At 39.6% G+C, this 25,088-nt stretch overlaps 5 protein-coding genes across 6 annotated transcripts; 3 read left to right on the top strand and 2 right to left on the bottom strand.

The window, feature by feature from the left end:
- Positions 1–5,909: 5,909 nt before the first annotated feature.
- Positions 5,910–8,374, top strand: LOC9663104. The gene is made up of 12 exons (XM_024675004.1): positions 5,910–6,398; positions 6,474–6,625; positions 6,684–6,761; positions 6,812–6,891; positions 6,952–7,036; positions 7,090–7,506; positions 7,563–7,670; positions 7,721–7,788; positions 7,850–7,937; positions 8,003–8,074; positions 8,154–8,207; positions 8,275–8,374. The coding sequence occupies exons 1-12, from the start codon at positions 5,936–5,938 to the stop codon at positions 8,341–8,343; spliced, it is 1,734 nt and encodes a 577-aa protein (XP_024530772.1). The 5' UTR covers positions 5,910–5,935; the 3' UTR covers positions 8,344–8,374.
- Positions 8,344–8,938, bottom strand: LOC9633305 (50S ribosomal protein 6, chloroplastic). Its single transcript, XM_024675022.1, has one exon. The coding sequence runs from the start codon at positions 8,883–8,885 to the stop codon at positions 8,484–8,486; it is 402 nt and encodes a 133-aa protein (XP_024530790.1). The 5' UTR covers positions 8,886–8,938; the 3' UTR covers positions 8,344–8,483.
- A 388-nt stretch (positions 8,939–9,326) lies between these two features.
- Positions 9,327–11,097, bottom strand: LOC9633304 (transcription factor ICE1). The gene is made up of 4 exons (XM_002960078.2): positions 10,501–11,097; positions 10,203–10,430; positions 9,628–9,798; positions 9,327–9,531 (listed from the first exon to the last, which is right to left on the bottom strand). The coding sequence occupies exons 1-4, from the start codon at positions 11,092–11,094 to the stop codon at positions 9,448–9,450; spliced, it is 1,077 nt and encodes a 358-aa protein (XP_002960124.2). The 5' UTR covers positions 11,095–11,097; the 3' UTR covers positions 9,327–9,447.
- A 7,182-nt stretch (positions 11,098–18,279) lies between these two features.
- Positions 18,280–19,280, top strand: LOC9633303 (photosystem I reaction center subunit III). The gene has a single exon (XM_002960734.2). It carries the CDS (start codon positions 18,351–18,353, stop codon positions 19,104–19,106), a length of 756 nt encoding a protein of 251 aa, XP_002960780.2. The 5' UTR covers positions 18,280–18,350; the 3' UTR covers positions 19,107–19,280.
- Positions 19,144–20,509, top strand: LOC9663103 (N(G),N(G)-dimethylarginine dimethylaminohydrolase 1). Of its 2 annotated transcripts, none has more exons than XM_024671933.1 (6): positions 19,144–19,376; positions 19,423–19,581; positions 19,652–19,761; positions 19,814–19,962; positions 20,021–20,118; positions 20,173–20,509. In XM_024671933.1, the coding sequence occupies exons 1-6, from the start codon at positions 19,175–19,177 to the stop codon at positions 20,469–20,471; spliced, it is 1,017 nt and encodes a 338-aa protein (XP_024527701.1). In that variant the 5' UTR covers positions 19,144–19,174; the 3' UTR covers positions 20,472–20,509. The 2 variants fall into 2 exon arrangements, with proteins under 2 accessions (XP_024527701.1, XP_024527694.1); XM_024671926.1 differs by having other exon boundaries at positions 19,420–19,581.
- Positions 20,510–25,088: the final 4,579 nt, after the last annotated feature.

Here is a 25,088-nt window from a genome sequence, read left to right as displayed (position 1 = left end):
TTGGACCTCATATACATAGATATATATATATATATATATATATATACACACACATACACGCACGCACACACACACACACTTTTTTAACAATTTCTATAATTATATTTTTATTGTTCTTTGCTTTTAAATGAGTAGAAAGTGAAAGGATATACTTATTTAAATATACTAAGAAAAAGAGTATGTGTGTGTGTGTGTGTCTATATATATATATATATATATATATATATATATATAAAAGCATTTAATAATAACTTTTTAATTTGATTTTTGTAAACATTTATATATGTACTTGTGCAAGAGTAAAAAATGCTAAAACAAATTAGCACATGACTATTATTTTTAAGTGTGTGACTTAAAGTTGTCATAGCTATATAAGTATTGTTTGTTTTGTGTTTTTTTTATATTTTTTCATTTTTGCTTTTGCAACCATGATGACCAATAGAAGGCATTTGTGTTATACAAAATGAAATTTTTCAAATAATAAAATATAACAAAGTAAATATCAGAAAGGTAATATTTATTTATTTATTTATTTATTATTTTTATAATATTTTTCATTTCAATTTAACATTTGGTAACTATATACACTATATAAATAAGTATATAGAGATATACTTTTGTACTTAATCTAATTTTATTTTTGTACTGTGAGGGCCAAGTGTATGGCTACAATGCTGTATACTAATATTAGCATAGTGGGATTTTGGTAGCCATCGGATTGATTTCATCTAGACCACTTACTCTTGTATATAAGATAGGGTTTTTGGGCTAATCAATATGCATATTTTCTGTATTCACTTTCCATATTCTAAGCACTCACATTGGTGGAAGTGAGGGGTACCTTTGATTTCTCTGAGTGCTTAGATTTGGGATTTTGGTTTAGATTTAGCTTTTATATCATCTAGATCTAACTTTTTCCATTTCTTTTTATTTATTCTTTCCTTTCAGGATTTTGGTTTAGATTTAGCTTTTTTGCATTGTCTAGATCTCCATTTCCTTCTAGCTTTTTGTCATTTATTTTCTTTTGCTCTTTCCATTTCATTCATCTTCATGGCAAATCAACAATCTCCTCCTTTGACTCTGGAGTAGTAGTTGGTATAATTGCTTAATGCTATGTGCTTGCAATTGAACAACCAAACTCAGTTGATGGTGGCGTTCACAGCATGTGGTACAACTCCTTTTGCTCTTGGTGCCAATCTTCACGTTCGGCCGGAGTTCTTTTGCAGGAATCTTGGGGATGATATGTACCATTGATTCGATCACTTCATGGTGATTGCCACATATCATTCTTAGGATGATGCTCGATATTTGCATGAGTTTCTCACGTGTCTCCAAGGGACGGCATTGTAGTGGTACAATTGTTTGAGTGCAGCCACTCATGGGGATTGGAGTGTTCTCCCGGACGTCTTCAAACGCACATTCGGACATGCCGATGATTGTGATGATGCCTTTCAACAATTGCATCATTTTTGCTAAGGGCCATCTGAGTTGGTGATGCAATTTGGCGTTCATTTCTGCAGTCTTTTGCTTCATATGGAGCCAAATATATCGGAACAAATCAACCTAAGAATGTTGTAGCCAACACTTTATCAAGATCTTGTCGGATTTGTGCATGCACTTGCTCCCGCCACCCTTGATGATGCTCTTCATTTGGCACAATGTTATGAGACGTCGCTTCTTCCACTTCTCGCTGCACATCCTTCAACTCCATTTTCTATGGGTGATGGTCTTGTTCCAATAGAGGTTAATGCTGTTGTTGCTCGATGCCAAGGACAAGGGTGAGGACGTGGTCATGGCCGTGATATTCACTGCTGGGCGTGTAATAAAGTTGGTCATATTTATCGGCGTTGTCAATGTTTTCCAAATTAGCGACCTCCATTTCCTAGGTGGAGACCTTGGCATCAACAATGTCTTGTTGGTGTTGCTGTAGTGGAAGGTCTGGACACCGAAATGCATCCAGAAAATAAGGAGTCGCGTGAGTAATGGAGGGACCTTATGCGAATAAGTCAATGACCCTTCTATCTTTCTTTTAGAAGTATCATTAAGGGGTTCACTTGGCACCGATTCATCCAGTGTTTACTTTCCAAGCTCGTTTTTATAACAAGAGGTCCCCTATTATTCTCTCCGTGTTGGTTGATACAGGTTTGAGTTTATCTTCTATTGCTCGACCTGTTGCCACACATTGCCGTCTACACTTGCGTCATGTGGTGGAACTAGTTTTCATTCTTTATGGCAACAATCACACACATGCATGTGCACGGGATGAGGCGAACCTAGTTGTGTGTGTGGGCAATCTTGAGCTTGGGTTGTAGCTATTGCGAGTAGTACCGAGTCAAGTTTTTTACCTCATCTTTGGTATGGATTAGTTGTATCACAATCATGCCAAATGTGACTTTAAAGTTTCTTTCCTTTGTCTCATACTTCCTTATGTTTCATCCATTTCTCTCACTTTCGTACTTCTTCCTCCCTCTACTTCTACCTCTGCTTCTATTACTTTTGTTCCCCCATATTTCTATTTTGTTCTGCTCTTCCCTTTTCTAATCCCTCCGACAATCTTTGTGTTGCAGCGGTTGACTAACTCATGAAGGAGTATTCTGATATCTTTGAATTTGACCTATTGTCTGGGGCCAAGATTGATACACATCATCCAATTCCAACTGGGGATGCTCATCCAATCAAAGTTCCTGTTCGTCGTCAGTCACCCAAGAAAATCAAAATTTTACGTGCAAACGTCAAGGAGATGTTGGAGAAGGGTGTTATTCAAAAGTCATGGAGTCGTTGGGCATGTGAACCTCATCTTGTGATGAAGTCTAATGAAAGTATTTGTTTCTACATTAACTATTGTCCGTTAAACAAACTGACGATCTCGGATGTGTACCCTCTTCCTCACACTACTGATCTCTTGGATCGTTTGGTGTGAAGTCATTGGTTCACCAAGTTAAATCTTGTTTTTGGGTACTGCCAAGTACCAATGGCCGAAGAAGATATTTCTAAGACTGCTTTTCATAAACCATTTGGTTTGTACGAGTTCTTGGTGATGCCGTTTGGTTTGAACAATGAAACAACAACTTTTCAGAGGATGATGGACGAGGTTCTTTGCGATATGCTAGAGGTGACTGTTGACTTCATTGATTATGTCTTGATCCACTTGGAGGGGACATAGGAGGAGCACGTTTGTGATGTTTGTAAAGTTTTGGATCAGCTACAATACGTTGGTTTAAAATTGAAGCAGTCGAAGTGTGTATTTGGGTCCAAGGACACAACTTATCTTGGGTACTGTATTTCTCGTGAGAGTTTGCAAGTTGATCCTGATAAACTTGTGGTTGTTCTAAAGTTCCCTACTTTGAAGTGTGTGAATGATGTGCAACGCTTTTTGGGCAAGGTGCAGTATCTTAGTCATTTTGTGGATCATTTTTCTGATCGCACTGCACCGTTACGAGCGTTGTTGAAATCATCAACATCATCTTTTATTTGGTCTCCGGATTGTGAGCGGGCGTTCATGGATCTCAAAGAGCTATTGACGACTCCTCTAGTTTTGGCATATCCTGACTACACTTAACTTTTTATTTTGCATGTGGATGCTTCAGATATTAGTCTTGGAGGTGTGTTGATGCAAGAGAGTCCGAGTGTGTCTGGTCAGTGCCCTTCCATTGCGTATATAAGCTGTACATGACAACTAGCAAAGTTGAATTACTCCACAACAGAGAAGAAGTGTTTAGCACCAGTCTGGGGTTTCAAGAAACTTTATGCATATTTACATGGTTCTCGGATGTTACTTGAAGGTGACCATGTTGCTGTTACTTCACTATTGAAATGAAAGAACCTTGTTGGTCATACTGCTTGGGCTTTAAAGCTTCAGATATATGATTTTGATGTTGTTCATCACCCAGGGAGTTCTTTGGCTGATGTTGATGCCCTTTCTCGAGCTCCTCTTCCTTCTCCACTCTCTTCTCATATTTTTGACAAGCCTATTATTCCAGCATCTGTGGATTTTCTAAACGAGGATTCTGTGTTGTCGGCGATTGTTGTACTTGATGTTTAGTGTCCACAAGGCACAGAGCAAGGTCTACCTTTTCTTGATGAGGTTTGTGAGGCTCAAAAAATTGAGCCGTGGATTCAAAGGCTTCGAGATGGGTTTGAGAATCCTGCATCACTTGCTGATGACTTGTCTTTCTGATATTTACATTCTCAATATTGCCTTGAAGACGGCCTTTTTTATTTTGTGGGGATGGATCCTAATGATCATTTACGGGTGGTGGTGCCATCTATCTTTATTCCGCGGTTTCTCAATGCCTACCATGATTCTCCTATTCTATGTGGGCATATGGGACATCATCATATGACGGAGAAGCTGAGCAGGTCTTTCTATTGGCCGGAGATGCAATGTGATATTATTCAATATGTGCGTAGCTACGTTTGGTGCCAAGCTCGTAATACCCCCCCCTCATGCTATAGAAAGACTGTTGGAGTCAATTGCAATTTCCCATCCGTTTGAGTTGGTGGCATTTGATCTTATGGGACCTTTTCCATAGTCGACTACTAGCAATGAGTATGTTATTATTGCTTATGACTACTTGACTCATTGGGTGGAAGTTGGTGCTCTTGCTAGCACCTTTGCAACTACTGTTGGATATTTCCTCCTCAATTGAGTAGTGTTCCAGCATTCTTGTCTAAAGCGGATTCTTTCGGATAATAGTCCTGCATTTATGGCTGAGGCATTTCATGTTTTGACATCTCAGTTGGGGATATGCCACACTTTCATGAGTGCTTATCATTCACAATCAGATGGTCTAGTGGAATGGCTCGTTCGGATGTTCAAAGAGATGATCGCGAAGTATGTGAACTTTCAGCATTCAGATTGGGCCATTATTTGCCGTCTCTTCAGTATGCATATGTCATAGGGGTGTAGAGTTATGTTGGTGTTTCACCATATAAACTCCTATATAGTCATGATTCAATATTACTAATGGAGCTGGGTTTACCTTTGCAATTGCCACAAGTTGCTGATGCTAAGTCGTGGGATTAATATTTGACAAGTATTCTTCCACTTGTCCGAGCAGAGTTTGCCAAACACTTAGGCTGTGTACAAGTGGGACAACAACGGCACTACAACTCCCATCATTATCCACTTGCAAAGTACAAAATGGATGACTTGGTGTTAATGCATTTTCCCCATCTTACGGTACGTGGTTTATTTAAGGGGCTCCTTGCTTAGTGGAAACGACCGTATCAGGTGTTGCAACAAGTGGGACCACAAGTTTATGAGGTTCGGCATGATATGCAGCAAACCGATCCTCTAGAAATTGTGCATGTGCAGTGGTTGAAATGCTTCATACAAAGGGATCAAAAGCAATTAATACCACCAACAGATTTGCCAATACCTCCTTTTGATGTTCCTCCAAATCTTGGTCCATCTACAAGAGAACTTTGATGGTCTTTCATTATTTCAAGAGGAGGGAATGATGTGAGGGTCAAGTGTATGGCTATAATGTTGTATATTAATATTAGCATAATGGGATTTTGATAGCTGTCGGATTAGTTTCAATCTGGACCACTTACTCCTATATATAAGTTAGAGTTTTTGGGTTAATCAATGTGCATGTTTTTTGTATTCCCTTTCTATATTCCAAGCACAAGCTAGGGTTTTTGGGTTAATCAATGTGCACATTTTCTGTATTCCCTTTCTATATTCCAAGCACTCACAATATTTGATAAGTTGAAGAATTGTTTTGACATTTAATTCACATTTTTTAATTTTTTTCTTTGGGATATGTAATTTTTTTCATAATGAATTTTTTTTGGTATTTCTATTGAAATACTTTTAAAAATACAAAAGAATAACATGAACCACAAAGCAATCGCATTGACCTTGAGACGTCAGATTCTTTAAGTCTACCGACGGCTGCGATTGCTTTCCCTTGGAGACGACGATGAAATGTGGGAGGCGATAATGATCGTCGTCTCCGCACCAACGAGCAGCGGCAGCGGGAGATTTCTTCTCGACAATCCGATCGATGGCGGCAAGAGGAAGCTCAATCCGGCAGCAGCAGCAGTGGCCCCGTGGATGAATCCACGGTGCACGCGACTCTCCCTGGTCAGGAGGAAAGCAGCGATTAGGTCAAGAACGCCCGAGGAGAATGCGTCCGAGGATTGCGCCGAGCAATTGGATCGGCTGGACGCTAATCTGTGTAAGGATGTGGCTGCCACGGCCGCGAGCGCCGAGGATGCGCTGGAGATGATAATCTCTTCGCAAGACTCACAGGTAGCTGGTCGGGTTGTGAGCAATGAGGAATGCTGTGAGATTATCGTTGCGGCATTCTCTCATGGCAATGTGGATTTGGCCTTTTCTTTACTGGATGCGATGCGGAGTAAGAAACCTCGCATCCAAAGTGATCAAGGTCAGGTCAGTGTTCTTCTTTGTTTTATAACTTCTTCGTTCATCACTTGTCACGCTATGGTTTCTTTTTCATTAGTTGGTGAAGCGAAAGGAACATGGCAGTGGCCTCAACCCGATGTTTCTACTTATGCCACCGTGATCAAAGGTCTTGCTGCTTCTCTTCGTGTTTCGGATGCTATACAAGCGGTCTCCAACGTCCGACGTCGCGGAGTTCCTCCGGGTGATGAGGTATTTGTCATTTGATTGTCATTCCAGATTCACGAAACCGACCGGCTCGTTGTTTCAGGTTCCTTTCGGGAATGTTGTCAAGTGTCCCACTTGTAATGTAGCGATGGCGGTCGTGCAGCCGCAGTGTGGAATCCAGGTATGGGAATGGCTTATCGAAATCATTCTTCCTACTTTTCTTTTTTCTAGCTTGTGGCATGCTCCAAATGCCGATATCAATATGAACTCATGTCCGGTGATGTGACGAGCTGCGAGTCAGAGTCGATGAGGTGCTGAGCCTTGGACTTCAAGTTTTTGCCTTCATTTAACTTCGAACGTTCTGTTGGCAGTTCTAGTACTTCAGCTCTCGAGCGCGCACTTCGATTCCTGCAACTTATGAAGCGACCTGTCGCTTCAGCAGTCCATTCCTTTAACGTAAGTAGCTGCAATACAACAGTCATATGTCTAAGTTTCAGGCGTTAAATCAGGTAACTGCGCCTAACGGAGTAGCTCGAACTCACAGATTTGCAACTGAGAGCGCTGAAATCCCGGGGCAGTTAGGAGAAAGAGTTACCATCGCATCTGCAGCTCCAGCACGACAGGGGTTTCGTTTCATTTCTTTCGCGGCAAGAACACCGGGTTGGCAGCCGAGCGAACCCATGGCAGTAACAAACCACGATACGGGGCGTGAAACTAAACTCTTGAGAGCACCACCGAAGACCGGAGCTACTGCTGCTGCATTCAACACCTCCCTCGTTGTCCCTGCAGCACTTGTGCTGGCCAGCAGCAATGCTGCTACAGCTTTGATAGATCCGACGCTGCCTCGAGCAATCGTTATAGGTGCTAGCGCAGCGATTGTCTTTGGTGGTGCAGCGAACGCTTTTCTCCTGCCTAAGCTGAATCAGGTGAGCCCGATCTATCTCTTGCTTTTCTTTCTACTGATTGACTGCTTTGCTTCCAGATTCCTTCCAGGAGTGTTGATGCCATAGCCTTGAGGCAGGAGCTTTTGTCGCAGTACGAGATGCTACAATCACGCCTTCAACAGCTGACGGATGCATCCGTCCAGGAGGTTAGGAACAAAAATTCCAGTTTTAGTTTACCAAAGCAGCCGACGTGCAGGTGGTGCGATTGGCTCGAATGTGTCAGCTGGAAAATAAAATGGAGTCAGTCGGCCAGGACATGTACAGGTGAGAACGCTTCACTTTCTCTTATATTTTATGATTCTGAGCACGCACAATTGAAACTTAGTGCGAGGATCGATCGGGTGCGCAAAGCAAGAGAAGGAATTGATGAGCGCTTGCGTGCACAGCTCGAACTGATAGATAACTACGCCAAGGCAAGCGTAGTCATTTTTTTGTTTTGTTTTTTCTTCCTCGTGCTCACGTAATTCCTCCGTGTCAGATTGCAGCGATGATTGAGATCGAAGTGGAGATGGACATGGATGTTATTGCAGCCGAGACAGCAGGGGCCGTGGTAAAATCTCCTGTCCTCCTTTAATTCTTTCATTCTTTCCAGGTTTCACGTTGATGGAATGAATGGTGGCTTCTGGCAGGCGAGAATTGAAGAGCAAATTCAAGGGCTCATGGAGGTCGAGGAGCTCCAAAAGGTATGCTGGTTATTTGGATCATTCAACTCATCCCGCGTAGCAGAATTTAAATCTCCTGTTCTCGCAGAAATGGAAGATCCAAGCCGAGGCAGCAGACGAGGTGGAGAGGCTCCTTAGCTCGGCACCGACAATGTGAGAAGAAATAAAAGAGAAGGTTTTATACGTCACGAAGCTCTCTCGTCGTGGCACAAGAGAAAAAAAGTCCGCAAGAGCAACAAAGTTCCTGGGGAGCGAATTGATTTCTCTCAAAATGCTGGCAGTGGAACTTTAGATCGATCACTCTGTCGACGACGAAACAACCTCGACCTCGACCGTGGCCGGCTCCTTCGAATCGCTAGCAGCAGCAGTGGTGGATTTCCTGACAGAAGGGTGGTCGTCGACGCCCAATGCTCGCAGAGCCCAGGATTTGGGAGTGAGGATGTCCCAAATCGCGGGGCGCTCGGAGAGTGGGGGGTAGCGCGTCGGTCCCTTCCTCCTCCTGTCATAGCCCTTCTTCTTTGGGCGCGACTTGATGTGGTGGGCTGTGGCCTTCTTCTGCGGCCTGGACGAGCATTCGATGCCAATCGGGGCCACGCGGATCTGCGGGAAGCCCAGCGATGGGGATTGCCTCACCTGGAGCGGCTCTATGAGCGATTGTTTGAGCGCGAGGCGCGACGAGGACGAGACGAGGACCGCCATAGCCAACCAAGCGAAGAACCCTAATTAAAACCCAACGGATAGGATAAGATTCCAATTCTAATGGCATATTCTAGAATATGGTTAGCCTAAACAACAAACATCTAAGTTTTAATCTTAATTCATTTTAATGAGAAATCTTAGTGAACAAAATAAAATTTAAAAATTTAATTTTAACGTTTTAATTTTACATTTTTGCTAAGTGGAAAACGATGTGAAAAAGAGATGTTTGTTCTCCGTGAGGTTGCCAGGTTGCACCTTTGGAGCAAATGTTCTTTATACTCCCATTGAATTCTTAGGACATGACAAAATGCGATCCAAATAAGTATAATTTGATGATCTAACAAACTAATATCCCTATCAAACACTTGATCCGAGAGTTCTATGCTTTTCCCATTACGTGCCAATTGAATGCCCCTCTTTGAAACACATTGCATCTGAAATGTGCCGTTGTGACTTCATTGATTTATACATTGTGGAAAATGAAAGCATACGATACAAATACCCTCTCTTTTCTATCCTCGCGTGATTATAATATTTCCCTCTTCTCTCGTTCTCTCGTTTTTCATGCTATCACACTGTGACAACCCGCAGTGTGCAGCAGCACCGTCTTGACTTCCTCTGGGCCGACTTCTCCTTCCTTGGTTGCCTAGAGGAATCCAAAGTCCATCAGCAAAGAACAATATAGAAAAATCGATCAAAGGTGGTGCGATTCAAGCAAGCAAGGGGTGTGTTTTCAGCATACCTCGGCTCTGAAGATGTCAAACACGAAACCATTGAAGCAACTGATCACTGCTTGTTGAACGTCCAATCCGAGACCATCCAAAGCTTTCATCATCGACAGCAGTAATCCGGGCCTGGATCCGCAGAACATGTGTATGTTGAAATCCTTGCCCTTTTGCATCTTCACCTCGATCTACATCCATGGCACGTCCAAGTTAATCCGACAAATCTTCAAAGACTGAAAGAATCGCTCGGGAAATTCGAAACAAGAGCTTTGCGAATTCTGGAAGAATAGAGAGAGCTTTAGTTGGAAGAACTTTGAGAGCTTTGGGAAGAACCCCTAGAAAGTGGAAGATTTTTCAAGCAAATAACGAGAAAGAACTTTGGGAAGAAGAAGGTGGAATATATTTCGAGGAAATGTTTAAAACAAAGACAAAGATCTTCGAGAAGGCGGAAGAACTTTCAAGGGAATGTCGAAAGAAAAGAGGAAGAACCTTGGAAGAACTTCAAGAAAGGAAGAAACTCTAGTCTCACAGCGCTAAGTGCGCAAACTTCAAGAACTCGGAAGAACTTTGCAAGGATTTTAAAAGATTTTACCCGCGCTGGCTGCTCCGGCTCGGCGATGGGAGCTTGCGACGTGGATGACTCCTCTTTGATGAGCGGCCTTGCGGTGGAGGTGGGCGTCAATTCGGGCGGAGGGGGAAGAGAATGGGGAATTTGCTTCTCGGATTGCGCCGCTTCCAGCTCGTTGTGTAGATCGTTGATCTTATGGAGCAGCTCCTTCAAGTAATCGATGGCGTCGCCCAAAATGGAAGCTCTGTCCATCTGCGAATCAAAGCGCGATCGATGTTAGCACCCACATTCTTCCCATAAACCGTAGCAGACAAGAGAAAACCTTGGTGATCTTGGGCACCACCGATCGAAGCATGTAGAGGCGATCGTTGAGTTTCTTCCGCCGCCGCCTCTCCGCCAGCAAATTCTTGGCCGGCATTCCCTTCCTTGATCCACCGCCGCCGCCGCCCTTCTTGCCGGAATCAGGATTCTTCCCCAGCTCAACCACGCCGGATCCATCGCCGCTCTCCTGGTCGTGATCTTCGTCTTCGTCCAGGAATTCCTGCTCCCACTCCTCGATTCGCCGCTTGAGCAGCGCCGCGCTGCTAGGATTCTTGGCGTTCTTGGGCGGCGAGGCGAAAATATGCCCATACCTCTTCTCTCTCGCGATGTTGGGGCTCTCCAGATCGGGCGTGCTGGAGATTGCCGCTGGAGGAGGGATTTGTGACAGCGTCGACGATCGTGCGTGTGGCTCCCCGGCCCGGCGCAGTGCTCGCTTCTGGAAGAGCGTGGGGCGAGCCCCAGTTCTTGGCGGCGATGCCGATAGCGGCTTAAGAAGCGTGGTGGTGGAGGAATTGAGGTGCGGGGGGAGAAATCTCGGGCGGCCGCTGCTCGAATCGTGGATTTTGGCCGCATTCTTGGGAGAGATGATCGCCATGGCCACCGGATTGCTGCTACACGTCGCTGTTGGAGTTGTGGGGGTTTTGGCGAGTGGAATTCCAGGAATTCCAGCAGTGGCTGACGCTGGGATTCCTCCCAGGGGGCTGGAGGAGCACAGGAATCCTCCTCCCACTCCCCTGTTCTTGGCGGGGCTCGCGATCGCGGCTGGATTGCTGCTACTGACAATGTGGCCATTGTCGTCTAGCAGTATCGATCCATCGCTGTCGAGCACGATGGATGGCTGCCCAGAGGAATTCTCGAAAATGCTGCGACAGAGGAAGGATTGGAGCTGGAGGGCCTCGACGTTGAGAATTCCCGGGTGATGAATTGGCGGCGGTGGTGGCGGCGGTGGCGGTGGCGGTGGCGGCGTTGCGATAAACCAATCGCTGTCCGGGAATGCGGCATTGTGGTCGTCCTGAAAAGAACAATCTGTAAGGAAATTGCGAGAATTTGCGTGAAGAACACCTTGGAGAGGATGGGATCGAGCTCGTCATCCATGCCAAGAATCGCATTTCCAGGACTGCTGCCAAGTACACATAAACTTTGGGAAATCGTTGAGAAGATCATCAATTTCTACCTCAAATCTGAGGAACTGCCGTGAGGAATCCAAGGAGAGCTCGCATTCGCGAGAGAAATCATTCTGGAAAGCTCGCTCGCTCTAAATTCGCGACATCTCTCTCGAAGAACTTCACTGGAATTTGGGTTCTGTAGAAGACGATGGATCAAAAGCAGCCAAATTGGAACTCCCAACACCAACAAAAGCGTTTTGGCATTTTGCGTGGAAGATTTTATCCACCCACGAACGAACTCAGAGGAAGAAAAGGAACTTGTGCGCAGAGGTTTTGTGGGAAGGGCAAAATAATCGCAGAGGCAGCGAAGAACCCTAATAAGTTAGAGCACCTCCGAAACGGACATGCTCCTTTACTCGCCTGGAGCTTGGAAATTTAAAATGGGAACCAAAGAGCTTAGTTTGGCCTGTGGAAAACGGCAACTTGACAATTATGGGCGTGACGTGCAATGACGGGTGCTTACAAGCTTTAAAAATAGTATATATATATAAAATAGATTTGAACAAATAATAATAATAATATATGTTTTGGAGACTACAATGCAATGAATGTTAATAGAAATTTTTTCTGTCCTTTTAATCTTTAGTGTTCAATACTCAAATGGAGTGCTAATGTATGCTAAAAAAAATTCCTTATAATGATATTCTTATAATAATATTGATTAAACATACCATATCAACTTATCATTTTTTATAACATCATCATATTTTAAAGAGATCTATCCATATTTTTATTTCCTTATATTATCAATTAAGCTGTTATAAAAATTTATATTTTATATTCTCTTCTATATATTCTTGTATTCTAAAATATATAGACAATGTAAGGTTTGTAAATACGTGTGTGTGTGTATATACATACATACATACATACATACATATATATATAAAATTTAGGTATTAATATATATTAAAAATTTAAATAGATTATCAGTTTTAAGTTTTATCAGTCTTGAAATGTACCATATGCATAATATAGTATATAAATATTATAATAATTATAATTTTATAAATATTTTTTAAGTTTAAAGTGTTCACTATTTCATTTTTAGTTTTCTAAAATTTTTTAAAAATTTCTATATAAATACTCAAGATATAGAAATAGATATATTAATTAAAGTTTAGAACCCTACTTATATAAATTCAGTCTCAAATGGACAGTTTATATATTATAGTACTTTAATTAGCATATTACTTAAGCAAAGTAATACATCTATATACATATATGTATTTATAGACCTTATATTATCCTTCTAAAGAACCAATTCCCTGAGGTGTTGTAGGCTGAAGGATCCCCAAAAGCACGACCAAAATGATAAAGAGTTCATTGGATGAAACCGAGTTTAAAATCGAGTTTGAGATCGACTTTGAGACCAAATTCGAAATTGAGTTTGAGATTGAATTCAAGACCAACTCTGAGACTGAGTTTGAAACTAAATCTGAGACCGAGTTCAAGACTGAGTTCGAGATCCAAGATCGAATCTAAGATCGAGTCCAAGACAAAGTCCAAAGTCAAGTCCGAGATTGAGTTTAAGACCAAGTCCGAAGTTGAGTCCGAGGTCGAGTCCGAGATCGAGTTCAAAATCGAGTCTAAGATAGAGCTAAAATCAAGTCCAAGACTAATACAAGTCATAGAGTGAAATCCCAAAGTATATTGTCTCCCAATAGGGGGGGCGGGGGGTCCCAAAAGTATAGTAGGGATAGTGAGGTCCAAGAATTAGTTTTGAAGGAATTCTTTAGTGCTTCCAAATTGACTTAAGGTTGAGATTAGGGCTTAAGGGCCTTAGGTGGGAGTGAATATGGACTCATGTGGTTCTAAAAAAGCCACCTAAAGAGCAACTCCCACTCTTGGAAGGGAAATCAATTATAGTGCTCTTGGCTCATGTGGAGTGGTGCCCCACTTGAGTACCTTGCAGCTCATTGGTCTTCACCCTTCTTAGGGTCTAGGTCAAGGCTCCCACTTCTAATACCTCTTTTGGTAGTGTCGTCACTACAACTTAAAGCTCAAAGAAGCCTATAGTTAGGTCTCGCCTAACAATGATCACAAACTTCATATAAACTAACTTTAATGTTAAGAAGATATCATAGTACAACCCACAATATCCTCTTCAACACATCTATAAGTTAAATTTTAAAATGCCAAAGCTAATGAAAAATATTTCTGCATCAATTTAAAAGATAAGAATAATAAAGTTATGCTCAACAAGTGACCTTCAAATTGATCCTCCATAAATCCATTTATAGTAAGACATAACTCACTTTATAACAAGCACAAAAAGAATCATTAATAATCAATATAATTTCAACCCGAAGTAAATGTTGCACCCAAGACTTAAAATTTAGAGAGTCCTATGATCAAGTGTTATTATACCAAGGGATGTTAAGAACCTGGAGGTTTGGTGTGCTTGGTTGCTTGTGTCTGTAGGGAATGTAGCTTAACCTTAAATCTAGTTTAACCTAGGGAGAGGGATTGGGAGAGAATTTGGGAATTTGTGGATGGATGACTAATGTTCTATTGCTCATGCAATGAGTTGCCAAGACTAAATAAGATTAAGTAGGAGCTAATACAATAAGCAGGAACTTTGGTGAGAGAACTTAACTAAAGTTAAAGCCGTGGTAGTTGAATAGACAAAGTAAGTTAGTAAATTGGAAAGAAAAATTTATGGCTTACAATCCTCCTTTTCAGAAGACAAAAAAATAACGATAATAAGTTTGGTGGAACATTTAGAGCTTTTGCTAAGTGTTTATAAATTACTATAAGAATTTGATAGTCCTTTAGAACTAGTAGCATAATTGCTAATAACCATGACTAGCATAAATATATTTCAACTACAGAATCCTGATAAACCAATTATAACTTCATGTGCAACCAAATGCTTGAACCAACCTTGGAGTTTTAATTTCAAACCAAAGTAGAGGATTTCAAGCACCACTATAGCCCACAAAGCATTATTACAACAAACAACACATCATATTTCTAATTCAGTTTACTAACCATTCTCTAAACCATTGTTAATTTGGACTTATAACCATTAGTAAAATCTGCCTTTGCATCTTCTCCTTAGTCAACTATTGATACCTGTGTTAACTCAAACTTTCTTTATTTGTCTTTGTCCAACACTATACAAAGGAGGTTGGATTCACTTTATTTGTCCTTCACATTCTATTTATCCTTTCTTCAAATGAAAAAAGGTTTTGAAACATCAACTTCGTTCAAATTCATTATGCTCATCTTCACTCTACCATCTATATTCAGCTTCACTCCACTATTATATTCATTCAACCTCATTATATTGAAACTAAATATTTTATTTAGACTCAATATGCTCATCCTTATTCCACAATACATATTATTCATTTTCACTCCACTATTGTATCCATTCCTTTTCACTCCATCATCGAGGTTGGACTCCTTTCTATCCCCTTTACCCCCTCCTCTAAAGAAAAAAATATTTGAAGTGTCATGACAAAGAGGAGAAAATGAGCAAAATTGAAGAGAAATATTATAGAAAAATAAAAAGTGGATAAAAAATATTAGAATATAAACTCCTAAATTTATACTTCCTGGAAGGTCATTATTCAAACTTAAGGACATTTAACCCTAAGTATCCTAAGTAAAAAAGAAATGATCATCTCTTGAGTCATTCTTTTTTATTACTTACACAGAAGACAAAGTAAAAATAGGGAGAAATGTGCTTAAAGCAAGATAAAGGACTTGCTATAATAAAATATTTTCACCACTATAAAATAAGTAAGAGATTCACATCATTCAATCTCCTTAACATATAACTCAATATTTGAGATAGGAAAATTAACAGAAAAATTTATATTCTTAAGGGAACATAGTAATAATGATAAAACAAAGGCTTTTAGTGGCACTCATAAATAGGGATATATACTCAACTTAAAACTCTAGCCAAAGTGATTCAACTTTTGCAATAGGGGAATACTTAATATTATAATTGATAAAAAAATAAACAAAATTAACTTCACATACATGGTTAATATTTAAACTAATATAATGAGGACAGAAACACTCAACTCAATATTAAATTGAGAATAAAAATCATAAGAGTCACAAATGATTAATGTGTCAAGAGAAAAAAATGTTGTGGATGAGGAAGAAACACTAGGAATATAAGAAAGTAGCTCAAGCCGAGAAATAAGAAAATGTTAGGAAAGAGTAAAAGGTAAAGAGAAGGCATCAAATGACAAATTAAAAGATTGATACCTATGCTGTGAAATTTTAAATTCATATCTAAAGCTATTTCCATAATAATTAAGCTTCTCATCATAATTTGGAATCCACTTGAGTTCATAAACATTTTTTTACTATAAATTTAATCCTTAAACATTCTCTTAAACCTCCATAACTCTCTAATCAATGTTATAATTATGCTCTATATCAGTTAAAGCTGATAGAACATCAAGAATAAAAAAAATCATGTAATCATATCCCATAAAAGTTAAAAACAACAACATACCAAGAACAGGCACAACACTCATATAATCACCAATACACTCTATACACCAAAAACTCAATTTAACAGAGCAACATTAACAACCTCAAATGATATATTCCTTGATTGATGACAATATAGCATAGAGGAAAGAAATGCAATGAAACTCAAAAGGAAAAGCAAACCTAAGCATAGTGGTAATTGGAATTTTAATTTTGGCAAAAAGCTAATACAAATCTAAACCTAAAAGAGAACAAAGGAATTAAAATAAAAACACAATCCTAAACACTAATAACAAAGCATTGCCATAAAGTTTTGTCCTCTAGGGATAAATTGTAGTGCCTTTCAATTCCACAAATGTGAGTGCTCAAGATAAAGGAATAGTATATTAATTGGGGTTTATACCCCTTTATATGCAATAAATTGCGTAACAACACTTGGTTTGTTTAATAATAGTCTTATTATTACTTATTAATCCAATTGATCAAATAAAGTTTATAATTATAAGCATGTTCGTAATTTATAAACACAAAATTAATCTTATTGCATATCAACCATTAGATGATAGAATCAAAAAGAATATACTAGAAAGGGTTTAAGAAAGTTTATAAATTATAAACATGTTTATAAATTATAAATACAAAATTAATCTAAATGAACAATAACTGTTAGATGGTAGAATATCCTAGAATATCCAAGCATATTCTAGATATATCCACTACCATCCCTATATATATAGTTTCATAGTTATTATTGCATATTTTTATATTATTAAAAACACAAGTAAATTAGTTTTAATAGTTAATAAAAAATTAAAATTATTTTTATACATTTAGTAAATAATGAGAATTTTATTTTTTTTAAAAAATTTATTAAAATATTCTAAACTAGCTGGAAAATGCTAGATGTGAAAATAAATTTTGATCTTTTTTTCCTTTAATAGACAAGATATTTCACCAGTCATATTTACAGAAATTGGTCATCTTCATGAGTATGAATTTTTATTAATGAATATTTTCGTAATTTATAATTTAATTTAATTTCTAAAAAATAAAGTTTTTAACTTTCAAAGTTAACATTGAATCTCTATGTTAACTTAAAAATAGCCACGTTTATTATGTAAATCTCATAAATAACATTTATATCTTTGAATAGTAAAACATTTTAAAAATTAAATAAGCTACAAAACTATAGCTCCTTTTAGAAATTTAATTTAGTTTCTTTTATAACTTATATATTTTCCTTATCTCTTGAATTTTTTAATTTATTATTTTGGGCTAATTAATATATATTATTTTAATTTCATATACTTTTATGTTGACTATACCATATGAATATAACACTAAGTTTAATAAATATCCACATACCGAACTTATTTATAAAAATGATGAACTGAATTGAACATTGAAAAACCTTAGTATATATGAGGGATTGTGTAATTTATTTCTCAATTAGTAAATTAACTATTAAATATTATTAATAAAATAATACTTATTATAGATTGGAAGCATGTGAGTAATATTATAGCACAAAGAAATGTGACATTATTAACTTTGTTCCACTGCTTTAGCCACTCCATTTGTGTCACTGGTAGGATGCAAGCTAACTGCATGCTTAATTAGCATCTACAATGGCTTGTAATAGCTTCATGGTGAAGAAAGATGCTGTTTTAGTCAATGGGAAGTTGTGAAGCAGGCAATTATATTCACTTGCCATAAATATCAACTGAACTTGATGGTGCTCATTCAAAGTTAAATACATTCGGATCTCTACAGCAGGACATGAACAAATAGTTGACAAGAGAACTACCAAAGGTAAAGTTAAGCTAAGAACACGTATCTTAGTTTAAACTCAACTAATCAGAACCTCACAAGAGAAAACTTGAACTACTTACTTTTTTTATGTCATGAGAAGTAGAAATATTTCATCAACATGGAAATTCCACCTTTCAGATGCTATGAGTTTTTTATAACATCCACTACAAACCTGCCAAGTTTTATCAAAACTGGAAGCTTGAATCCACCTAATGGTACCTTTAAACTATAGGCTAAAACAGATTTGAAGGCAAAGTTAAGTGCTAGTACTAATTTAAAATTTAACATGATCTAGCTATCCTGTGTGCTCCACTCAAGCACAGCCACGTGTAGCAGCAAAGATTACCATTCATCCATCATCCTATCTCCTTGCTCTGTTTCTGGGGCTCTTCTCCACCAACATCCATCTACCATGGCTGCAGCATCGTCCGTCGCCCTCTCCAGCTTGAAGAACCCCGCCATGGATGTCTCCTCGCGCTCCACATTCTCGGGTTTGGCATTGCCCCCTCGAGGCAGCAGCGGCAGCGCCAAGAGATCCAAGTCTCTCCTCGTCCAAGCTTCCTCCACCTCGGGTGAGCAGCAGGCGGCCAGATCCAATGCTGGTAGAATGGCGGCTGCGCTGGCGGCGGCGGCGATCATCGGCAGCGCTCCAATCGTGGCGGCGCCGCCCGAGGCAGCAGCGGATGTAGCCGGCCTCACCAAGTGCAAGGATTCCGCGGCCTTTGCTAAGCGCGAGAAGAAGGAGATCAAGAAGCTCCAGTCGCGGCTCAAGCTCTACGCCGACGATAGCGCGCCGGCGCTGGCGATCAATGCCACGATCGAGAAGACCAAGCGGCGATTCAAGTTCTATGGCGATGCTGGGCTCTTGTGTGGCGCGGATGGATTGCCCCATCTCATCGTCGATGGCGATCAGCAGCACCTGGGCGAGTTCGTCTATCCGGGGCTCATCTTCCTCTACATCGCGGGATGGATTGGATGGGTTGGGCGGAGCTACTTGATCGCTGTCAGCACTGAGGCCAAGCCCACGCAAAAGGAGATCATCATCGATGTGCCGCTGGCGACGAGCTTGATATGGAAGGGATTTGTGTGGCCGCTGGCTGCCGTGAGCGAATTCAGGAATGGGAAGCTAGTGGTGGACGCTGGCAACATCACCGTCTCTCCCAGGTAGACGAGGATCACAGACAGCTGCGCGAAAGAAGAAGATCCAAGAACACCGTGTAATTTGTGTAATGAGAGATGGTTTCTAAAATCTCAGCTATCGCGTTGATCGATTCGTGCTCGATTCATTCGCGCTCGATTGGATCACAGGAAATATTTCGCAAAGATTCTATTTTCCCCCAAATTCATACTTTTAGGGTTCTAGAGGAAATTTTTAGGGTTCTAGGGGAAGCTATGGCGCGCGCGCTCGATGTTTGCCCTGCCAGATGCGTGGCGTCAGGTATTCTCGATTATCTCGCTTCCAGCAGCTCATTCCTGTCCAGCAGCTGGTGCGGTGCCAACGAACTCTAGCAAGCCACGCCTGGCGCTCGTCCGTGGAGTTCCACACACTTTCTCCAGCTGCATTACAATGGAGAAGTCTGAGGCGGCGATCGATGTGGAGCTCGCGAGAAAGCAGCATTCGGATTACGTGAACATCCTGAGAGGTTCTCTTGTCCCTCGTTTTCTTTCTCGATCGAGCTTCCATTTTCTCACATTTCGTGTTTTCCAGTCCAGAGCTCGTCGATCACGTCGTGGAGCTCTCACCGATGGACGAATTCCCCGACTGCCCTTTCATCGAGGACACCGCGGTCGTGATTGGATCCAAAGCTCTCATCACTCGTCCTGTGAGTTATCTATCGTATCTATCACAGATAGTCAGTGAACTCACAATAACAGGGAGCAAGTTTGAGGCGTGGAGAAGTCGAAGCAGTGGAGGCAGAGCTTAGAAATCTTGGATTCGAGATTCACAACGTCGAGCCTCCCGGTACCATTGATGGTGGCGATGTTCTCTACGTCCAAAACACCCTCTTTGTTGGAAAGAGCATGTAAGGCACCTCTCTATAGGTGAACTCAGTACTCACTCTTTTACATCTCCTTGATTAGGAGGACAAACTCGAGAGGAATCGAGGCACTGGCACGGGCCTTCTCTCCAATACCTGTTGTTCCAATCGACGTTGCTGAAACCTTGCACTTAAAATCAGGTACTGGTATTCTTTCTGTTTTCTAAAGTCTCTTGCTGCTTTGCTGGCTTGCAGTCTTGTCTCCGCTTGGCCGGAACTCTTTTCTGGCCGAGGAGACCTTCCACGCCAAACAGATGCTCGAGCTGATCCGAAAGGCTTCCATGGATTCGTGCGACTGCGTCTTTACTCCACACCAAGGTGCGGCAAATCTCCTTTGGGTGGGAAACACGCTTGTCTATCCGTCTGCTTATCCTTGCGGAAGCGATCTGGCCGAGTTGTACGCAAACTCTGCCGAGCGCGTCATTCCAGCCAACATTTCAGAGTTCCACAAAGGTGATGGAGGTTTGACATGCCTCTCCATTGTCATTGACTGATCTGAAACTTCTTTTAAAACTCATTGGTTACAAGTCAAGAGGATCGCAAAGTTTTCGGGTGGGCTTTGAGACAAACTGGGACTCCCAATAGTGAGTTGTAGATGGTCAGCATTCTCTTCCGCAGATTCAAAGAGGTTGATTCTACCTTCTTCGAGGAGATCCACATTCCCCCGCTTTTGGGCGACCACACTCCCTGGAACGCAATCACATAAGCTGGATGGAAAAGAGCTTTCTCCCACCTGGAATGCTGCTGCCACAGAGGCAGTTTGCTTCTTAGAAAACTAACCTGTGAATCAAGCTTGCAATCTCATGATTCCTTTTGCAAGAGCAGAGTCCATAGCTTTGTTTTATGGTGTTGATCAGATCAGGTCATGCAAATTTCACATGAAAAGAGTGACAAACGTTAAATGAGCCACCAAGAGGAAAGAAATTTTATCACCTACAACTCCATAACTTGACAAGATCCACATTGGAGGTTGCATTTGGATTTGAAACAATCACTTCAGCTCCGTAGGAAAAAACTACCAATTAAAATGTAGACAGAAATGTTATACTTTCTTCATAACATTTCTTCTCTGCCTTCCAGATGGCATGCTTGAGAAGTGACTCACCACATTGGGGAGGAGTAAAATGAAGAAATATTTGTAGTTTTACTTTTTTATTACCTCCACAGACAAATAGCGTGCTTTTCCAATTTAATTAGACCATAAATCACATGAATATTCTAAGAGTATTCAATGTTCTAAGGGCTGACTTGAGTGGATGAGGAATATACAATGATGACCACCAAGGCAAGTATGGGTAATTATAAGTTTTTAGTGATGCCAATTTGGTTTGACAAATATTTTTATAAATTTTAGAAGTTGATAAATCAAGTTTTATAACTTTACTTAGAGAAGTTTGCAATTGATTGTTTTGATGATATTTTAGTAGCTTTATGGAGGAATATGAGATGTGAGTTTTGGAACTTTTGACAGACAACAAGTTCTATTTGAAGTTAATTTGTTTTAGAGGATATTAAATATCTAAAACATTTGATTTGATTATATAGTGTGAGATCATAATTGACTGATTTATGCTTTCAATAATGTATAATCTTTGTAATTTCCTTGGTATGGCTAGATTTTTTTAACAGTTTATAAAAGACTTCCTAGAGATAGCTATTCTCTTGAATGATTTTCTCTAAAGCACATTAAAGTATATTACTATTCATGGTTGGGATGAGAAGTGTTAAATGTTTTTTCAACAATTGAAATAATGTTGCTTTAGTGTTGAGGATTCTTTTTATTCTAAGAAGTGTTTTATGGTTTAGATAGATATAAATGACATGCTATATATTGGATCCATTTTGCTTCAAGTTGGGCATCCTTTGGCATATATAAACCACAACTTTAACATTATTTATATAAGACATGATTGTTATTGTGAAGGAATGATAACATAGATCAAACTTTCATATAAATTCAAACTATCAATCTCTCCAATATTTTAGTGGTCAAAAGGCCACTTTGCTTATTGGTAAAAGTTCCTACAAAAATTATCTATTAAGATTCGGTATAAATATGAAGGTGGTAATATGATGGCTAATGGATTATCTAAGATAGTGAATTTTATCTCATTTGTGAAGTTATATAGTGATTTCTTGGATGAGCTTAAAGAGTTTCCTGACTTTAACTCCTTTATCACCAATATTTACATAAAGGTTTTTTCAAAAGACACCTTTACACATTTAAAGGGTGGCAAGTTTATATATTTAAGATATGACAAAGAATCCTAATGAAGAAAGAACATATAATGGTGTTTTGTATTGACAAACTCATCAAATGGATCTTGGTTGCGGATGGCTAAATACCATGACTTATATCTTATAAAATTCATAGATAAACTAGTAGTGCAATAGAAGGTCATGAGCAAGTCTAACTAGCATTAGAGGCTTTGTTAAGTTGTGGAAAACAAGAGCAAATCATCTGCATATAGGAGGAGGTATAAGTAGAGATTAGCTATGAGAATGTCAAAAAGATCTTCATTGTGAAGAAGTGTTTCTAATGCATCAATATACAATCCAAATAACATGGGGGATAAGGACACCCTTGCTTGGACACCTATTGTGCATTCCATTTGTGACTTCTTGGATATTCTACAAAAGTTGTTGCATAGAGCTGTTGAATAGCATATACAAGCTCTAGTGTAATATTTAACTCCCAAAGTCATTGAAATAATTCCTTTTGTGGGACTATGTCAAATGCTTTGCAAAAGTCCACAAAGCAACAAAACAATTGGTATATCATTGTATACACAATTTATAGCATAGATGATCTACAGTAGCTCATTTGGAGTTAGTCTCACTCCAAGAGACTCGATGACCCTCTAAAATGGTTGTAAATAACTTGGAGAAGATAGAGCTCACCGTAATAGTTTAGTAATTTTTTGGGATCATGGGATCTCCAAATTTGTAGATAGGAACCACACAATTCATTGTTTATACCCTAGGAAAACCTTCATTTACTGATGGTTCAAAGATTGGGTGGAATATGTATGCAAGGAACTCCTTGTCATATACTTGGAGTAATTCATCTATGAGACCCTAGGCATTTAAGGCTTTTCATTTGTGAAGGCGATCAATAGTAGCAAGACTATTATCTTCATTGAATTGGATTGGGGCTTGTGATTGGGAAGTGATTAAGTCTCTTATCTGCTAAGTGTAGAGCTGTCTAAGGTAGTTCACCCAAATCTTGGTGTTGTTAAGAAGGATGGGTTTTATAGGCTTTTTGAAAATTTTGAAAGCTTTATGAGGTGCCATTCAAAGTTGCTATACATTTTCTAAATTCTTTCTAAGCAAGCTTTCTAATTGCCATATGGTCTAGTATGGACAATTCCATACTTTAAACTCTCCATGGCATCACGGTTGCTAGCAACAACACCCTCGAGCCCCCACTTGATTTTCCACTCCCAACTAGCATAACCATCCTTGGTTATGCCTTTTGATTTCTATGGTTTGGTTCTATCCTCTTACTACTTGCTTTTGGCTTCACATCTTTTTTTTGGTCATTCTCCTCCAGATTAAGAGGATAGCTTTGCACTTTCTATCATGCCTTAGCAAGTATTCTTAGAGATGAACCTACCCAATAGCCTAGGGAGTGGTTTCTCAATCCAGGTATGCTCATCTTATAATCCCACACACCGGGATTAACGTTGTTACTCCATCTTAAAAAATATTCAAAGTTGTTAGCAATATTTTCCAGCTTTCCCGCTTTTCAATTGATATGCACTTGTTTCTATATAGGCTCGTGAGTGAGCTTCCATCCCACTACAATGGCAACATCTTTTTCAAGCTACCAGATTTTATCAACAATATTAGTTCCAAACAAAAAAGGAGTAGGATATCCACAACTAGTGTAAAATCAAGATTACACACTTCTAACATTTCAAAGGCACAATATGTATAGTTCACTATAGTAGGTATTTGGATTGTGTGGATGAAGTATGCAATTGAGATTATTGTAGAAATTCCATAATTTTTAAGGGTTTGCAACAATCTTTCTACCCATGATACCATTGCTGTTATATTTAAGTGTCGATTATGCAAAAATGCTCCTATATGTTATGCTATCTACAAGGCCAAAATGTACTACTTTTTTCCTCGGGATAGAATGGCTAAAAAAGCTATAATGCATATTAGCATATATGTATATCCAATGCAAGAAGGGATATAAAGGAGTTCTTTCAACCATTTTAAAAATGTTGTGTAGAAAAAGGTTGTGAAAAACTCATCTACAAACTCCAAAGTATATTCAAAAGACCATCTTTAAGGATTTTATCGCAATCACATTACTCAATCTGTATTAGCAAAAGACTTAACTAAACAAGGCTAACTTGCAGGACTTACTATGGCATGTATAACTTGTTACTAACTTAAGGAGATATGTCTGTTGTATTTTATATGTTACAATAATATCTTTTGTTCATATTATATTGTTTAAGATAAAATCTTGGATGTGTGAATCTTGAGAAGGGAAGTTGTGATAAAAAGTTGACTTCATTCTTGAACTAAAACAAACTTGTCTATATGAGTTCATCCACAAAAATTATTTCTAGACCAAGTTGTCAATAAGTAAAAGCACCCCATCGTTCCAAGATGTCTACAATGGACCCCACCTCTAGTGTAGATCTTGTCTCTCAAACAGATTGTAAGCGCTAAATTTTCCATTCTACTTTAGTCACTTAACCACACCTTTGACCATTTGAAGGATTCTTACTCATAACCTCCATAAGTTTTATTCCAGACTTAGGGCTTGCTACCTTTGAGAATGGCATTTATGCCACTCAACCTTTGCACTTGGTCCAAGTGCTCTACATGTCCGATCCCATGACCGACACCCAATGGTACCACTGACATATCAGCTCATTACACTAAGGCTATGTCCATTCATCTTTGCCACACTAGTGGTCCAACACCATTTGCATCACAGTCCCATCTCTCAAAAACTAAGTTGGCTATCCATGAGTGATCATCTCAAATCCACTCTTTAGCATCTTTAGGATGCTTACAAACATGAAGAACAACCTTCCCTAATATCCTTTTTTCAGTCCCCACCAAGTCCCTTTCTTTCCATGGTC

Source organism: Selaginella moellendorffii, unplaced genomic scaffold, assembly GCF_000143415.4.
Source record: "Selaginella moellendorffii unplaced genomic scaffold, v1.0 SELMOscaffold_0, whole genome shotgun sequence".
Classification (NCBI taxonomy): Eukaryota; Viridiplantae; Streptophyta; class Lycopodiopsida; order Selaginellales; family Selaginellaceae; genus Selaginella; species Selaginella moellendorffii.
Note: the sequence above shows the minus strand (reverse complement) of the source record. Positions and strands in the feature narration are given on the sequence as shown.

What these genes read in the sequence shown, in the direction of transcription:
- LOC9663104 (XM_024675004.1), top strand. Translation starts at nt 5,936, where the DNA reads ATGTGGGAGGCGATAATGATCGTCGTCTCCGCACCAACGAGCAGCGGC. An exon ending in CAGCAGTCCATTCCTTTAAC is followed by an intron (nt 7,037 to 7,089) that starts GTAAGTAGCTGC and finishes GCGTTAAATCAG; the next exon opens with GTAACTGCGCCTAACGGAGT. An exon ending in AGGTCGAGGAGCTCCAAAAG is followed by an intron (nt 8,208 to 8,274) that starts GTATGCTGGTTA and finishes CTGTTCTCGCAG; the next exon opens with AAATGGAAGATCCAAGCCGA.
- LOC9633305 (XM_024675022.1), bottom strand. Translation starts at nt 8,885, where the DNA reads ATGGCGGTCCTCGTCTCGTCCTCGTCGCGCCTCGCGCTCAAACAATCG.
- LOC9633304 (XM_002960078.2), bottom strand. Translation starts at nt 11,094, where the DNA reads ATGGCGATCATCTCTCCCAAGAATGCGGCCAAAATCCACGATTCGAGC. An exon ending in AGCCGGAGCAGCCAGCGCGG is followed by an intron (nt 9,799 to 10,202) that starts GTAAAATCTTTT and finishes CCATGGATGTAG; the next exon opens with ATCGAGGTGAAGATGCAAAA. An exon ending in TTGACATCTTCAGAGCCGAG is followed by an intron (nt 9,532 to 9,627) that starts GTATGCTGAAAA and finishes GGATTCCTCTAG; the next exon opens with GCAACCAAGGAAGGAGAAGT.
- LOC9633303 (XM_002960734.2), top strand. Translation starts at nt 18,351, where the DNA reads ATGGCTGCAGCATCGTCCGTCGCCCTCTCCAGCTTGAAGAACCCCGCC.
- LOC9663103 (XM_024671926.1), top strand. Translation starts at nt 19,175, where the DNA reads ATGGTTTCTAAAATCTCAGCTATCGCGTTGATCGATTCGTGCTCGATT. An exon ending in AAGCTCTCATCACTCGTCCT is followed by an intron (nt 19,762 to 19,813) that starts GTGAGTTATCTA and finishes TCACAATAACAG; the next exon opens with GGAGCAAGTTTGAGGCGTGG. An exon ending in AACCTTGCACTTAAAATCAG is followed by an intron (nt 20,119 to 20,172) that starts GTACTGGTATTC and finishes GCTGGCTTGCAG; the next exon opens with TCTTGTCTCCGCTTGGCCGG.